The sequence below is a fragment of the Lemur catta genome, chromosome 13, assembly GCF_020740605.2.
Source record: "Lemur catta isolate mLemCat1 chromosome 13, mLemCat1.pri, whole genome shotgun sequence".
NCBI classification, from domain to species: Eukaryota; Metazoa; Chordata; class Mammalia; order Primates; family Lemuridae; genus Lemur; species Lemur catta.
In genome coordinates, this window is record NC_059140.1 from 76895096 (window position 1) to 76913282 (window position 18187).

The window sequence follows — 18187 nt, forward strand, 5'->3', positions numbered from 1 at the left end:
GTTCATCAGATGGTTTTGAAACCTTTAGGGGTCAGGGTAGGCTGAGTCAAGATTTCACTTTAAAACTTATACTTTAACTTGGAGGGAAGTTTGTATTTAGCACATTCTTATCAGCATTCCTTTCTCAGGTATAGCATAAAAAAGCAGGTATATATTTGCAGATATATTTGCAAATTAAGTATATTATAAGGATCTAGTATTCAGAATATATAAAGAACTCTTACAAATAAAAAGACAAATAATCCATTCTTAAATGGGCAAAGGGTTTGAGTGGTTTTCCAAAGAAGATATTCAAATCACTGGTAAACACGTGATGGGCTCAGCATCATTAGTTCATTTTTATATTAGATTATTTGTCTTTTTACTAAATGGTAAGAATTCTGGATACTAGACCCTTATCAGATATATGATTTGCAAATATTTTCTCCCATTCTATCAATTGTCTTTTGCAACTTTAATTTTTATGAAGTCTAGTTTATCTATTTTTGTCTGTTTGCTTGTGGTTTTGGTGTCATGTCAAAGAAACCGTTGCCTAATCCAAGGGCACAAAGATTTACATGTATGTTTTCTTCTAAGAGCTTACTGGTTTTAGTTTTTACATTTCAATCTTTGATCCATTTTGAATTAATTGTGATGGGAGAACATAGTGTGTATTTTTGAATCCTTTAAATTTTATTGAGGCTTTTTTATGGCCTAGCACATGTTATATCTTGGGAAATATTCAGTGGTTGTATTGAGATGAATGTATATTCTGCTGTTGCTGGGTGGAGTGTTCTATATATGTTTGTTAGTTCTAGTTGGTTTATAGTATTGATAAAGTCTATACTTCCTTGTTCTATGTCTAGTTCTATCTATTATTGAAAGTGAAGTATCAAAGTATTATTATTAAATTGTCTATTTCTCCCTTTAATAAGTCAGTTTTTACTTATGTATTTTGGGGCTCTGGTACATTTATGTTTATAATTATTACATCTAGATAGATCAAGCCTTTCTTTACATCATTATAAAATGTACTTCTTTGTCACAGAAACAATTTTGAGTCTATTTTGTCTGAAATTAGTTCACCCAGCTCTCTTTTGGTTACTGTTTGCATGATATATGTTTTTCCATCTTTACTTTTGGTCTATTTATGTCTTTGAATCTGAAGGTTGTCTCTTGTAGACAGCATATATGTTGATTATGTTTTTTGAATTCATTCTGCCAATCATTGACTTTGATTGGAGTGTTTAATCCATGTCATTTAGTGTAATTACTGATTAGGTAGGCTTTGTGTCTGCCATTTTGCAATTTGTTTTCATATGCCTTATTTCTCTTTTCTTCTATTTCTTCCTTTTGTGTAAAAATAGATATTTTTAATATGCCATTTTAATTCCCTTGTCATTTCTTTTAATTAAAACTATTTTCTTAGTGGTTACCATGGGGGTTACAATTAACATCTTAGTTTATAACAGTCTAGTTCAAATGAATACCAACTTAATTTCACCAGTGAATTAATCAGGGTTCTCCAGAGAAAGAGAACCAGTAGGAATTATTACGAGGAATTGGCTCATGTGATTATAGAGGCTGAAAAACCTCACAATCTGCTGCCTTGCAAGACGGAGACCCAGGGAAGTCAGTGGTGTAATTCAGTCTAAATCTGAAGGTCTAAGAACCAGGGGAGCCAGTGATATAAATCCCAGTCTGAGGGCAGCAGAAAATGAGAAAAGATGTCTCAGTTCAAGCAGGTAAAAAAGGGACGCATTCCTCCTTTATTTATGTTTTGTTTTATTCAGGTGCTCAATGGATTGAATGATTCCCAACCACACTGGGGAGGGCAATCTACTTTTATACTTTACTGAGTCCACTGATGCTCATGCTAATCTCATCTGAAGACACAGAGAAGCAATGTTTAATCTGGGCATCCCATGGCCCACTCATGTTGACACATAAAATTACCTATCACTACTAATTTACAAAAACTTTACATATGTATTAATACATACTTTCATTCCCTCCCCTCCTGTGTGCTGTTATTGTTATACAAATTACATCTTTGTACATTATGTGCCCATCAATACAATTATTATTGCTTTACATATTTGTATTATAAAAGAGTTAAAACAAAAAATAAATAAAATACTTCTGTGCTTTCTTTTTATATTTACCTTTATTGGTGCTCTTTATTTCTTCATATAGGTTCAAATTACTGTCCAGTGCTCTTTCACATCAACTAAAGAACTTTTAGTTTTCTTATAGGTTAGGTCTGCTACCAACAAACTCTTGTTTTTGTTTATCTAGGAATGTCTTAATTTCTCCTTTATTTTTGAAGGATAGTTCTAGTGGATGTAGACTTAGTGGTTAGCAATCCCTCTTGCTCTCTCATGCTCTCTTTCTCTCTCTCTTTTTTTTTTTTTTTTTTGAGAACTTTGAGTATGTCATCTGTTGCCTTCCGGCCCCCATGGTTTCTCTGAAGAAAAACAAGCAAGATCTTGTTGAGGACTCTTTCTATGTGATGAGTTGTTCTTCTCTGGCTTTTTTCAAGATTCTTTATCTTTGGCTTTCAACAGATTGATTATGATGTGTGTAAGTGTGGATCTCTTCTAGCTTCCCTACTTGGATTTTTTCATCATCTTAGATATGTAGATAAATGTTTTTCATCAAATCTGGGAAGATTTTGGCCATTATTTTTCCAAATATTCTTTCTGACCCTTTCTACTTTTTGGGACTCCCATTATGCATATGCTGATACTCTTGGTGGTGTCCCAAAGGACCCGGAGGCCCTATGCTTTTTTTTTTTTTTCCCCACTCTTTTTCTTTTTGTTCTTCAAACTGGGTAATCTCAGCCTGTTTTCAAGTTTGCTGATTTTTTCTTCTTCCTGTTCAAATCTGCTGTTAAACTTCTCTAGCGAATTCTTTATTATACTTCTTAATTACATAATTTCTATTTAGTTCTCTATTATAATTTACATGTCTTTATTGATATTTTCTTTTTGGTTAAGACAGCATTCTTATATTTTCCTTTAGTTCTTTAGATATGGTTTCCTTTAGTTCTTTGAACATATGACTTTTATGGACTAATTGTGTGAAATCTCTGCTCAGTTAGCTTACTGGGCAGCTAGTGATTTGACAGAGAATTCCTTGAATGCCTGAAATCAGTAAGTCTTCCTCTTTCCTAGGGGGTCTGTGTGCACAGTGGGCCATGCCATGCCTTGGGACAGGCAAGGACTGGACAGCTCTGCCTTAGCTTTCATTTCCTGCCCTCACAGAGCTTTGGTGTCAGCCAGAAGTGACAGCTTAGGGCCTTCTCAGGTCTTTCCTGTGCATGCACATAGCCCTGGGCATATCGAACCCCTATAGATGTTTCATCTCTTGGCTTTTCCTTTTAAACATTTTGGTTAGCCTTTTGTTTGTCTACCTCAGGCAACCATAATCATAAACATTACCTTGGATTTTTTTTTTTTTCTCCCAACAAGTGCCCCCAGTGAAAAGGCTGTTTGCACTGGGTAAGCTCTGAGTTGGGTCAAGTGAAGGCAGCAGTGTAAGTGGGGAACCAACAGATAGGCAATTAATGACAGTTGTCTGGGAGTGGGGCTTGATGGCTCCCCAGTCTGCTCCTCCAATGTCTGCCAGACTCTTGGTTTCCACTGTGATGTGGGCTACTGCTGCTCCAGTCTACTGTGGAACTGGGGAGGTGGGGATGGGATTAGGGCAAGTGGAAATGTCACAAAGCTGTCTGTTCTTCCTGAGAGTCAGCCATTTTTCTTGAGTAAATGCTCTCTGGACTCTGTAATCCTTTGGCTAATTTCCACATTCGGCAATGTTGGTTCTGACAGTTTCTTCCAGTGTTCACATTGCTTTTACGGAGGAGAGGCTTTTCAGATATCCTTAATCTACCACTTTGGCTGACATCACTTGAGTTGGATTTTTGTATATTTTACTCCATAACTATTTTTATCATTTTTCTTGATTCACAGGTGTTCACATTCTTTCAGTGTCATTAAGTGCCTGACATTACGTGGCACTTAACATGCGTTGTTTTATTTCTTCTACTACATTACCACCACCACCACCACTACTAATACTGCTCATGATAATATAGTGTGTTCTGTTAACACCATATGTTTCCTAATGTGAATTAGCTTATCAGGGAATGTTATCAGGGAATGATGTCACCATGGTATAAATCAAATTAGTTCTTATATATGAGAACTTGTATTTTCCTTCATAAGAAGAGTCAGAATAGTGGGAATATAAGAATAACCTTCAGCAGAAAGGGGAAAAAAATCCCTCACTTTAGGTCTTGACTGCTGCAAGAGCCCTTTGGTTTTATTTTAAGAAAATTAAATAACACGCCTGCATCGAGAGATCCCTCCCCAGGGAGGTGCAGCCCTCAGCCCATGGCAGGTTGCATTGCCTCAGCAACCCACTGCCTCAGAGCTCCGCTTCCACCTGCATGGTCTCAGCACATGCCTACCCCAATCTAATTAAATGTTGCATGCATTTCTGTTCTATTGCTTTAATTCATTTTTTATATCCTCTAAACTAGTCTCCTGCTACACTGAGTTACCTGCTTGAATAAAACAAGTTACCTCCCCCAATGCAATTGCAGTTATATTATTATTAAATATTTCATTTCCAAAGATGCACAGGTTTTTGTGATTTTTGTTTGTTTTAGTGCTAACCTTCTATGAGTGTGTTTCTAGGTACTAGTTTTTAGGAAAAATTCAATTTATGTTTCATAAGGCCTAGAAAAAGATCTCCATATGAATAAATTTAGTATGATACAGTGGAAAGCAACAGGAGGCTTTGAAATCAGATCTGAGTGTGTTTGGATTTTGGCTCTGCAATTTAATAGCTATGTGACGTTGGCTTAGTTAAGTCTCAAGTTTCCTATTTGTTAAGTGGGGATAACAGAGTGGTTGTGAGGATACCATGAAATAATGTATATAAAGGTCCTTACACAGTGACTGGCACAAATTAGGCACTCCACAAATGTTGGGTTTTTCCTTTTTCAGTTCCAAGTGTTTACAAACTTGAAGGATGATGGCTCTGAGCTGTCTGTGGTTGTGAGCTTTTCTCTGTCCAAGTCTGCTCTGATCTACGCATTCCCTAATAGTATTTTTTAAAAATAGCTTTATTGAGATGTATTTCACATATCATAAAATTCACCTATTTAAAGTATACAATGCAGTGGTTTTTAGTCTGTTCACAGAATTGTGCAACCATCCTCACAACCTAATTTTTAGAACATTTTCCACACATCAGAAAGAAACCCCATACCCATTAGCAGCTATTCCCCATTCCCCAATGCACAGGTTTTGAGTGATCTATCCCAACCCTATATTTCCCTAAAGCCCTGTAATTTTTAGTGTGCAGTTTTTGTAGAATGCATATATTATGTTAAGAGAAATGCTTGTATTATAATCTAGGCTTTTGCCCTCATCACTGATAGTGTTCTTTCTGAGGTCACTGTGACTTCCTAATTGCCAAATTAAACTAACAATTTTGGTTCTTATTTGCTCCTTTTGTGACATTTGCACTAATGGCTATTGTTTCTTTGTTGACACTCTTTTCTCCCTTGGTTAAAGGTCTTTCTCTCATAGCCTCCTTCTCTACTTGTTTGACCTCAGTCTACTCTGTTGGTCCATCTTGTTTAAATGTGGGTGTTCCCAAAGGTTCTATCTATAGCCTTCCTCTTCTAGTGCAGGATGAGATCATTTTTCCATATTTTTACATGATATCATTTTTAATATCTTTCTTCAGTTCCTGTTAGCAATTTGCTGTGCCTTTGGGAATTTAAGTATACCTATTTCTTTACCTCTAACAACTTTAGGTTTTCCTTTTTAAACTTATTTTTATAAGTGTTATTTGTGTGTCTTAATAACTATAAGTTATTACAGTTTGTGGGGTTTAGAGTTGTTAGCTAGGCTAATTGCCAGATGATCATGTTCTGTTTATATTTCCTCTTTTCCTGTTCCTGGTTCACTTTTTTCCATTGAACACTAGCTGTTCCCATGTGGATGTTTGTATATGATATGTATTTTGGAAATTAAATCTTCACCTATCTTTTCAGTCACAATATTTTTATGGGCCACTTTTTGCCTCAACTTTTTTTAAAATTATTTCAAAAATGTATTTCTAATTAAATCTGCTTACTTGACAAAAGTAATTTCTTCCATGATCTATTTTTCAAAAATATTTGTCAGGCCCTTGCAAGAACATCTCCTGGATTGCTGCACAACAACACAAAAAGAGAAATATTTTGTTCCCCATTTTTAACAAGGTGTAGAGAAAACAAGAAATGAAGGAAAGGTGAATAAAGAAATTTTATAGTGATCGTTTTCAAGAACTTGTAATCCAGGATTTAAAATATTTTTAATTAGGAAAAATCTATTACTTTTGTAGTTAAGGTATGGCTTTTAGTTTTAATTGAATTTAATTCTATATTTTATCATAAATTTTGGATTTTTAAAAATATTGAATGAAGGTCTGCAACCCTAGGCATAAGGTCTATGATCACTCATCCCACCCAACGTTACTATTGCTAATTACCCTAACAGTAAAAGTAGATGGTGTCTCATAGAATTGTGGTAGGCCTTAGGTTTATGTGTCCAACTTTCCTTACTAATCTTTTCCTCCTCCCACTCTTCAAACTGGGTATTATGAGTCACTTTGTCTAATCAAGGTGTCCAGTAGAAAGGAATTGGCACCTTGACATCATTTCTATTACTTGTATAAAGCCTTTATTTAAATGTTTCATTGGTTGTGAGTTTAAACAAACACCATTCTCTTCTTTTTGTTTGCTTAAATAAGTAAAAACGAACAAGTTAACAATTCTTATTTCTTGGTGCTTATGTATATTTTCCAAGTACTTGGAGTATATTCTTCAGGTTACATAGCATATCTGTAATTCCACTGTTGTAATTCTAACTTTACAAACTAGGAGGTATATTTTTCTCTCCTTTCATGTCTATCATATCAAAGTAAATTATTTTAGCCCTTGCTGTGCCTTCCTACAAGTTATAAAGCTTCAAATGTATTACTACCCACTAATCAACAAGTGTGTAATGTGGCATGAAGAGTGTAGAAGCACAGTGACACAGTCTAAGTCAGGACACAGTCACTCACTGAGGGAGAAGACTGCTGATTTCCTCTGCTGTGGTTAAGCCATTTAACCTATAAAAGGGGCTATGTAATCAAAATTTCAGAGTAATTATCTCAGTACAGAGACAACTATTAGGGTGTTTTCTGGTCACTAGTATATACCTGAATACACTTTTTACTGAAGTATTCTTTGAGATATAGACCAAGCCATTGTTCATGCTGATGCCTTTTGTTTTTAGTTTATCTGCTATGTGGAGGGGTAAGAACTTAGTTTGAGTGGAGATTAGGATCACAACTATGTACTCCTTGTGGGCACTTCTAGGTTCTTTTTGCATAGAAGCCACTGCCATTATTTTGTGGTACAAGATATTAACCACCCTCCCCAGCCCTTTTTTTTTTTCTTTTCAAATCATCTGTAAACCACCTGATTCCTCTCTTTCTAGATGTCCTGGAGCTTCTCATCGGAGAGTTGCCCTGGAGAGAAGGAAAACTAGTAAAACTCAGACAGAGATTGAGAATGAAAATGGACCCACTGTACTAGATCCTCCTGGTACTTTGTCACCAGAAGCAGACTGTGCGGGGACAGGCACAGTGCCTCCCGAGCGGCACTTGACACCAGCCTCTCTTCCCTCATGGACTGAGGAGCCTGGCCTTGACAACCCTGCCTTCGAGGAGAACACTGGAGCCGACAGTATGTGCAGTGAATCTTCTTATGTATTTCATCTGTTTCCTTCTTTCACTACTCTTCCAGCATGCACTTTTTTCCTCTTTAAAAAGAATTTCAGTGACATATAATTTGTATGCCCCATTGTTCATCCTTTTCAGTGTACAATTTTAATAGTTTGCATTTTAGAAACAAAACTGAAACTTACCCTGGAGAGAGCAGTCCTTCCCCATCTCTTTTCTGTTGCAGTCCGTAAACTCACTAGTCATTCACGTGGTTCTTATTGTGTGTGTGTGTGTGTTCAGAAACTTGTTTGGTTCATGACATAAGAAATCAACATCAAGAACAAAAATAATAGTTCAAATTAAGTGTAATAATAACTCTGTGTCAGGCACGGTACTAAGCACTTTACATGTATTGCTAATTAGATGCTTCGTAACAGCATTATGAAAGAGATATGTATTTTTAACAAGAAAACTGAGGCTTGAGAGGTTAATCAGTCAAGCTCATACAGCCAGTAAATGGCTGGTTATACATTTGACTCCAAGATCATGCTTCTAACCACGTCATGCCTCTGGTACCAGCCACTGCTATAACTGTACAACCCACTAGGAAATGAACAGGAGGCCTATAGTCATGGATCTTGGGCATGTGCTGGTAGCTGGCCCTTCGTATTTACTTTTTAAAATGGTTTTTTCCCCCAAACTACTACAGATTCAAATTTTCATTGCCACAGCTATAAGCCTTTTTCATTTCCTAAGGCTCCATTTAAGACCCGCCTCTTCTTAGGACCTTGATACTTTTTCAACACCTGTGGTGTTTACATGCCCCAGAGCTAGTGTTTCCTTTGTACTGCCTTGCATTATTTACATTGTTTCATGATCCAAACTTTCATCAGTTAGGACTAGATAACTTTCTTTTAATATTTCTTAATCGTGTCACTGGGTCATCCCTAGCTATCTGATATGTAGTAGCTATTTATTGATTATTTACCAGTCACTTTTGGAAGAAGAAATTTTTGGATAATCTTAACGTAATAGATTTTTTTGTCATTCTGTTGGTTATTTAGTGGTATTACTTAGTTATTAATTATCTGTTAAGATGATGTATTTACCTAAAGATAATCAGAATATATAAACCGATGTTCTATTTTTCTCTCTCTCATTTTTAACTTGACAGCTACACAACAACCACTTAGTTTACCAGAAGGAGAAATCACCACTATTGAAATTCTTCGGTCCAATCCTTACATTCAGTTAGGAATCAGCATTGTGGGTGGCAACGAGACACCGCTGATCAACATTGTTATCCAGGAAGTCTATCGGGATGGGGTCATTGCCAGAGATGGGAGGCTCCTCGCTGGAGACCAGATTCTTCAGGTATCAATTTTAATGATTCTGTTAACTTATGCCTTTTTGTTCTTATTCATACATTTAGAACTTAGAAAATTGTGCTATTATGGAACCTGAATTATATATAGGTTAATTTTGCTGTTTTTATACATAAAACAGATCCAAATATATCTGTAGTTTGTCCTATTTTTCCCATATACATAGAATATATTCTCCCTACCTTAATTTTCAGTCCTACATGTGGCTTGACACATGGTGCTCGGGCTCCCTGGACTAGCTAGACTCTTCCTGGCTTGGAACCCTGGCCGTTCACGGGCTGCCTTTATCTGTGCTGAAATTCTCTTAGGCCATAACACAAAGCCAATGGGATGTTTTCCCATCTATTACCTTCATCGTCTGGTTTATACTTCTCTACACTGATCACTAAAATCTAGAAAAGAACTGTGCGGCACTAGTTACTTACAATTTATACCACAGAATTTAAGGCAGGGTTCAGAAATCTTATAGTCATCTCTTATTGACTCCCTAAATGCACTGTCCTCAGCAAACACTCTAACTCTGTATCTTCAATAAACCCTGATGCTGTTCCTTGCTGTCTTGCCTTTCCGAAGATCTTTAAGAAGAAATAGATATTCTCAAAAAAGAACTAGCATGGGACAAGATATTTTATTAGAGGGCATGTTGAGACTGACGGGAGGGAGACAGTAAGAATTCTGTGTAAGACTGGAGTTTGTGACATTTGAATCATACAAGGGTAATAATAATTGAAGTTTTAAAAAATGGATAACTTCTACAAGGAGAGAGAAGTATTTGTGAACAGGAACAAATATCTTCTAGGAACCCAGGAACAAAGACTATTTCCTTTTAGGATTTGTTCAGTCCTTTACCATAATCTGTTGATATCTACCCCTACTTCCATTTTCCCTGCCACCTCTTGAGTCTAGGCCTTAACTACTTTTATCTAATTTAGTAGAATACTCCATCAAATATCCCTGCCTCCAGCTCTCCTCTCTTAAATCTAACATGATCACTAAGAGGTTAACATCTGTAACCCCGCTTTCCTTGAAAAGGTTCGACTAGATGGTCAAGCCCAGAGTGATTAATCCAGTAGACAGGGCCCTTTGTGGTCTCCTATACAACCTGTCTTCTTAATCTTAACTCTTTCTTTTATTTCAGATGAACCAGTTTGTTCATTTATTATGATGTTCTATACACTGTATGAGTTGCTTGGGTTACATTTAAGAGCAAAATACTGTCCTCTCCTCATGGAATATACAATCTAGTAGAAGAGCCATACATAGCAATCTTCTTGCTTCCCTGAAAATAACTTATTTCTACATTCCAGCCTGTTATTATCTTGTGTTTCAGTTGTTCACCTTTTATCCTTAAAGCTTTGTTCAGCCATTCTCACCCCTACTGATCCCTCCTACTTCAGTTACTATTAGCATTCATTGCTTTTCTCTTCTTCATCACCTGGCACATAATCAATTACAGTAAATTGTTTGAAATTTGGATATAACATGCTGTTGGAAATAGCCATCTTCTTTATTAATACGAAACTTGGAACCTTTAGGATTTTTAGCTCTTGAAAGGCAATCTCCAGATGTGGGGGTTAGTGGAAGGCTACACGGGCAGCGGGGGTGACCTTTCCTTTGGGTTTTCTTGGCTTTGGTTTCCACTGCCACTTGCATGCTGTGTCTCATGGTGTATTATTCCCACTTTAACACCCAGGCCCCAAACGCTTCCTTCACTGTCTCTAGTGTGGCTGAGACAGACTGAACTTTCAGTGTTGTTTTTTTTTTTTTTTTTTTTTTTCCCAAATACTGAGAAAAAATACAGGAAACAAAACTAATCCAACTTATGTAAAACCAGGTTTCTGACCCTGTCAAGCTAGCTGTTTACTGTGTCCTAGCTGTCATTTTATGATATTAGTACTGTAGCTGCACAGGCTGGCACAACTTTGAGGACACCTTACCTGTATTCCTTACTTCCTAGCTCCTGACCTGATTCTTCATGGAGGAATCCTACAGCTGGTTTCCTAGGTGCATCCTCCCAGACATCTTGACACCTTGCCGGTCAAGACCAGGACAGCCAGATTGCCCTTTCTGCTGCCTACCCAGTGTTCTTTCTGTCTCCCACTTCTGGCCTTTCTGGCTGTAAATTAAGGGTACACTTATTTTTGTCTTTTGTTTTTTGCTGGTAGCAATGCACCAGTATTGGGTATTCCCATTTTTATATGTTTCTCATTCTTTTTCTAAATTTTAAAGGTAAAACACTTTGTTTTTATTTGTATTTCTTTGAATATAACTGAGTTTAGTTTTTCAAGTTTTGTTTACTAATATATTTTATCACTGGGCTCTCTTCTATTTTGGAGTAGTGTTTAGTCACATAGCTGAATCTTTGTACCTCAAATAAAATTTTAATTATCTGAAGTTATTGACCATGCTTTGGGGTATTAACCCAAAGTTATAAAATCTACAATGTAGAAATCCCAGTGCATTATTATTGTTTATGGAGACATATATACTAATAACTCTAATAGTAACAATCTTAAATCTAGTTTAATGATTCAAACTGATAAGAAATGTCTGAGCACATAACCTGATTAATAAATTCACAAAGGGTCCCTCCTGTTGTAGGCACTGATTCGTGGTTGGCTTTTAACTGGAGTGTTGGAGCCAATAAAGAATGCCACACTCCTTTCCCAAATGTGGGGACAAGCTTATGGTCATCCAAAAGTAAACACTTGCAAAGAGGCCTGTTTGGTATTTTTTACTACCTGGTTACTTCTAACTTTATATAAGCTGGATGAGTAATACAGTGAACCAACTTGAAAATTCCTAAGAGGCAGTAAGATGGTTCATTTGCATACCAGAAAGTTAGGCTATGCTTTTATGTTAGCAAACCACATGCAGTAACAGCGTGTGGCTTTGGTTTTCCCACATTAAAAAAAATACATATACACACCCATATTATTCTGTTAAATAGCCTGTTTGAAAAGGAGAACCATATGCCCTCAGGGCCTTTTGCTACTCTTCAGAGATTCATATGCAGCCTTTTGACCAGTTTTGAAGAAAAGATACTGCTGTTGTAAGTTATATCAGTATCGTTATTAAAAGTAATAAAAGGTTTAGAGCATTATTAAGAATAGGTATTTTCGGTTTGATCAGTCATCAATAATTTAGGCACTTTCAGTTTTGAAGGAAAATAATTACAGCCATTTGTTGATTGCATTGGTAAAAAAACACATTTAGCTCAAGAAATGTGATAGAGTTGACTGTGCTGATGCTATTTTTACAAAATCTAGAAACTATTTTATTTGATCTCTACTTTCTCCAAATTTCACTGGCAACCATGCATTTGTGGAGAAAAATTCTTTTTCCATTCGTAGGATATTCGCCAACCTACTTCACAAAGGTGATGGGAGAGTACTCACTTGCACATGGCTGGAAAATATAGCTGGATTTCAGCCAAATATTTCATAAAGTCATTTGTGATATATGTGGTATGTCTGAATATAAGATGGGAAAATGTGAACCTAGAGGTAGGTAGCTTTTTAGCCAAATAGCCAGAAATGATGATTTTGACTAATGAACCTATGTCAGCCTGGTTTTTTAGAAGCTGCCTTCTAAACAGAACTTTAGAAGTTTTTTCTTAACCCTATATTCAACAGTTTTATCAAGGACTTGGGTGACTACCAAATGCATAGATGTTTCAAACTTGGGAGAAGTGCAAGTTTGTGTGTGACATCTATGAATTTGGTGACTGAATTTTAAAAGATATAAATAGGCCCAAATCAACAATACTCAAATTAGTAGTATTCAAAACTGTCTATCCTAGATAAATAGAAAGAGGGAGGCCTTGCTCAACATGGATTTGTTTGAAAAAGATTTAAGGATTTAGGTGATCACAGACACCTAATCCAGAGCCTGTCATGTAACAGATGTTCAGAGAATGTTGGTTTCATCTCAGACTGATTCAGAGAGGAACTTTAATTGTGATAAATGCTAAGAATTATGTTCATCTCTTCTTGTAACTAAATGAATAATTGAAGCTGATTATATTTTCTAAGTGATGTTACATGTCCAAGGATTAGTCACTATACTTATTTCAAGGTTATAAAGTTTAATTAGTAAATGTTATGTGAGTATTGAGTATTAATACATCCTTAATATATTAGATATATATTAATATACTATTATATACTACTTATGTACTAAAGAGTTAGAATGAAATTATAATTATCTGCTTTTCTTTAAAGGTCACTTATCTAAAGTAAGGTTGTATACCTAGAATATGCCACTTTCCTTAAAATAAAACTCAATTTATTTTCTCTAGCTTTTCATTTGGAAAAAGCAAATTTGTAATCCGGTAGAACTTTGGTATCTATGCTACTAGAACTAGTATTTCATTAGCACTTGCCGTATATTGATGTTGTCTATTCATTTTCATACTGATCCCATGAAGTAGATAGTAAACACATTTTACAGGTGAGGAAACACATTCAAATGAGTCCTGTAATTTGCCTGAGGTTACCAGTTAGTAAGTGGCAGAACCAAGGACTCTTAACTCAAGACTGTCATTAAAGCCTGTGATCCTAACTACTATTCTCCCCTTGGTGCTAATCATTGTAAGTTAATTATACAAACTCTATATTTTAAAATGTCTTTAGGATGGTTTTCTTTGTAAATAATGATTGTATAGCCTTTCATAATTTTAATTTCCTTTGGAAATGTTATGTAAACATATCTACAAATTGGGAAAATAAAGGATTGTCACACTTTAGTCATAATTCTTTTTTTCTAGGTCAACAACTATGATATCAGCAATGTGTCCCATAACTATGCCAGAGCTGTCCTTTCCCAGCCCTGCAACACACTGCATCTCACTGTGCTTCGAGAGAGGCGCTTTGGCAACCGGGCATACAACCATTCTGATGGTAACTCTCCGCGAGAAGAGATCTTCCACGTGGTTCTTCATAAACGGGATTCTGGTGAACAGCTTGGCATTAAATTAGTCCGAAGGACAGATGAGCCAGGTGTTTTTATTCTTGACCTGTTGGAAGGAGGGCTGGCTGCCCAGGACGGGAGGCTTAGCAGCAATGACCGAGTGCTGGCCATCAACGGGCATGACCTGAAGCATGGAACGCCAGAGCTCGCTGCCCAGATTATCCAGGTAAACGCCTCTTGGCCCTCATTCCAAAGACTTAGCCTTAATTACCATATATCATTGTTTGTTTTCATTGGCTCATAACATCAGAATTCAGGAGACATTTTACATTTCATCAGAAAAATCAGGCATGGCTACCTAAATTCTTCAAAATCCACACTAGTATACTTCTTTGCAGATAAAGTCTTTTATAAAACCTGTATCCCTGTGAACTTTTAGGCTGGCTCTTTATAGAGCGTAGGCTCTACTGTTTTCACATTTGTTTCTCTTGATCTTTGGGTTCCACCTATTAAGCCAGATGATGGTGTCTACCTTTACCAAGTGAGGCTCAGAGGAGCTGTGATTTCCAAATTTGTGACTTAACCTGGTCTCTTAACTCACCATCAGGATCCATATAAGTAGGGGAAAAATAATTTTTTATTAAGAATAATTCTTATCTCTATAGTGCTTTTTTTTTAAGGAATCAAAGTATTTAAAACACATCATAAAATTTATCCTTACAGTATCCTTGTGAAGTAAGGGTAGTCATTATTAGAGGAAAAAACATGTTTTCATTAAAAGCATGAAGACAGATAAGTTGGAAAAATCATTCAGAGAAGATATACAAGTTCTGCAACATGCCATGGCATTTAATAGTACAGGCATCTTCTACAGTGATAAGAGTGAAGCAGAAAGGTGTTTTTCTTAAAGGAAGCACAATAAAACACTATGAAGGAAACCAATCATTATTTAATTGAACATGAGGAATTAAGGTAGGTTGATAGGCACTGAGAAATGTGTTTACAACACAGAATCAAATAGTAATGAAAATTTAAGACTATAAGAAAACCCAAGTCCCCACCCCCTTTATTACATTGAGAGAAGTGTAGTATTGGTCTCGTTTCATAGACTTGGGGTCTAAAGAAATTAGATGCTTTAAAATTTCCTCAGATCAAAGACAACATCCAGACCTACACCTGTGGATGTCAGCCAGCTGCACTGCTGGAAAATAGTTCATCTTGTAGGAGTGGAGACTGGTTGGAGGATGGGTGCAATCTAATAATCTGAAGTGTCAGAATTTTAAATATTGGGATTCTAAACATTCTACCTTGGTATTTATCCATTAGATCAAGTCTCCAGACTCTGCTTTGAGAGTCCAGCTGAATGTTAAGGGTTGTTACTTCAGTTATTTTGATGAACTTGTCTGAAACTATTTAATTTAATAAAGTACTTGAATAGCAAATGATTTTAGTGGGGCATTGAAGTTGTTTATCACTTATTTTCCAATGTAAGAATTGAAAATAAAGTGATTTCTCAACATTTTTATTATCATGGGACAGGTCTCATGCCACCTTCTACCACAGTTTTTTTAAAGGAGGATATCATGTTTGCCCGCAGGAGTAATAGTAAAGTTGGGGATTGTGGTGATGACCTAGAGTCAGCGTCAAGTAAATCAGACCTGTACTTTAAAAGGAAAGATAAAGTCACTTCTAAAAATATAATAGATGTGAATCTGTGTTTAAAATATGGTAGATAACAGGCCTCTGAATTTAAAATGATAGTCATGAACTTCTAAAATAATTTAACACTTGAGGATGTGTGTGTGTGTGTGTGTGTGTGTGTGTGTGTGTGTGTCTTTTTATGCAGGATTTCTGTAGTCATTCTTTTCAGAAGTGTTTAAGCTGACATCCTATTTTTTACTGGCCGTCTAGCAGCAAAAACAAAGCCATGCAGTGTTTCATTGATTATTACTTCCAAAGTAGCCACCATGGAATTTGTTTCAAAAGTCACAATAGATTTTAATCAAGTTTTGAAGCAGTTCTTCCTTTATTTGCTTTGCTTTGCTCTCACCCTCACAATACCAAGGCCAGCCTTCAAGGGCCAAAGAAGTATTAAAATAAAAGTTACCAATCATAAGGAGATGAGAGCCCAGGCAGTTTGACTACTTTGCCTTGGTCATTTTGGAGGTGCAGTTACGGAGGGCATACCCAAGATCTGTGAGAGAGAGAGAGAGGGCGGGTGTGAGTGTGTGTGTGTGTATATGTGTGTGTGTGTTTCAGCCACAGACATTTCAAAATGTTAGCTAATGAAATGAACTCATTCCTCCCTGCCACCAGGTGCTTGCAGTCATTGCCCAGTTGAGGCCCTGGTACAATGATTGCGAAGTGCATTGAAGATTATACTGCCTATAATCTTTAAAATGACAAACATTAATGACGGGTGGTGATGTATGTGTGTTTACTCCAGGCCAGTGGAGAAAGGGTGAATTTAACAATTGCCAGACCAGGGAAACCCCAGCCTGGTAACACCGTCCGAGAAGGGGGGACTCACAGCAGCAGCCAGCACCATGCACAGCCGCTGTACCACAGCAGACCAAGCTCACATAAGGTGAGGATCTTTTTCTTTTTTATATTGATGCCACTCACAAAGATCATCGTTACAAACCGATAAGATCTAAATGAAGGTGGTTTTTTTCTTGACAGAGTCTGGCTCTGTCACCCCAGGTAGAGTGCAGTGGTGTTATGGCTCACTGCAACCTCCAACTTCTAGGCTCCACCAATCCTCCCGAGTAGCTGGGACTACAGGCACGCCCCCACGCCGGGCTAATTTTTCTATTTTTAGAAGAGACAGGATCTTACTCTTGCTCAGGCTGATCTCCAAACTCCTGAACTCAAACAGTCCTCCCGCCTCAACCTCCTAGAGCGCTAGGATTATAGGTGTTAGCCGCTGCGCCCAGCCTAAATGAAGGCTTTTTTAAAAAATATATCTCAGTAAAACAGTTTATAAAAAAAGATTTACAAGAATGCTGATATTTTGTTCAAAAAGGTGAACGTAATTGCTTGGGATGTGAAATGTATATGTTTTGCTATCTTGGAGAGTGACTGTATGTCTCAGTTCCTCAGCCATTAAAGAGAGTTTCTTGGCAGGGAAGGTTCCTCTCTGCCAGATGATTGACGAGAAGTGTGTGATCTTCCAGAAAAATCCCCTATTTGATTAATCCTACTTGAAAGTGGAATTTTTCTTGAGTTGCTTATGTAAATGTTAGGAATTGGTTATATGATTGAAAAAGTATAATGAAGATCGACAAGTCTATACTTAGAAATTGAGCACGTTGCCTACAAAAACACAATTAGATATGTGAATATTAAACATATGAATCATGAATTTTGGTAGGTACACATATAGCTTATTTCTTTTTATGTTATATCTTAGAGGAATGTTACCCTAACTCATTTTAAATTAAAGTAATTAAATCATTTTAAATTATCATATGTTGGGCTTTGGTAACTGTTTCTTCAGAATCAGTATTTTACTGGTTTTAAAAGATATTCCAAGTTTGTTTATCTGTGCTCAGAATGTTGATGCTGTCTCACTTTCATTCCAGAATCAAAAAAGATGATACTTTAGCATTCTTAATTTTATTTACTTAATTTGATCTTTCATTTGAACTCAACTTCCAGTAGGCCAAGAATTTTAAAATGATGATGCAATGTTTACTCAATTATGTGAAAATATAAGCTGCATGTGAGCTTTTAAAGTAATTTTCCTTAAGTAAAAATTAAATTGCTTTACTGAAGAAAAACTTATTTATTGGTCTGCTGAAAAATCATAGGACTTTTCCTATGTGCTAAAGTAACCTTTTAATGTAAGTACAACATTTAAGAAAGTAATTACCTTTGGAATCTATCCCTGGTACCCCTAAGAAAGCATAGCTTAAAGACATAGTATTTTTGGCCCATCAGACCATCAGGTATATTTGGTTTTCTGAGTTTAAAATACTGTACAGACAGACTTGTCACTGGTTTTGGTTTAGTTAATACTTAAAAGAAATTATAATCACAGACTTTGTTCTCATTTCTGGACAAAAACCAAAATGTATGAAGGAAACCTATAATTTGGCCTTTACAATGATAACTATGAAAAAGGAGTAATTGTTTTG

The 18187-nt window shown here is 36.3% G+C and overlaps 1 protein-coding gene across 2 annotated transcripts in view; it reads left to right on the forward strand.

Annotated features, from left to right (window-relative positions):
- LNX2 (ligand of numb-protein X 2) overlaps positions 1 to 18187 on the forward strand; it is a 64193-nt gene that overhangs the window by 32220 nt on the left and 13786 nt on the right. For both annotated transcript variants that reach the window (XM_045566855.1, XM_045566856.1), the window contains exons 3-6: positions 7527 to 7774; positions 8927 to 9126; positions 13906 to 14274; positions 16495 to 16635. In XM_045566855.1, coding sequence (XP_045422811.1) covers positions 7527 to 7774; positions 8927 to 9126; positions 13906 to 14274; positions 16495 to 16635 — 958 coding nt within the window. The remainder of the gene's footprint in view (positions 1 to 7526; positions 7775 to 8926; positions 9127 to 13905; positions 14275 to 16494; positions 16636 to 18187) is intronic.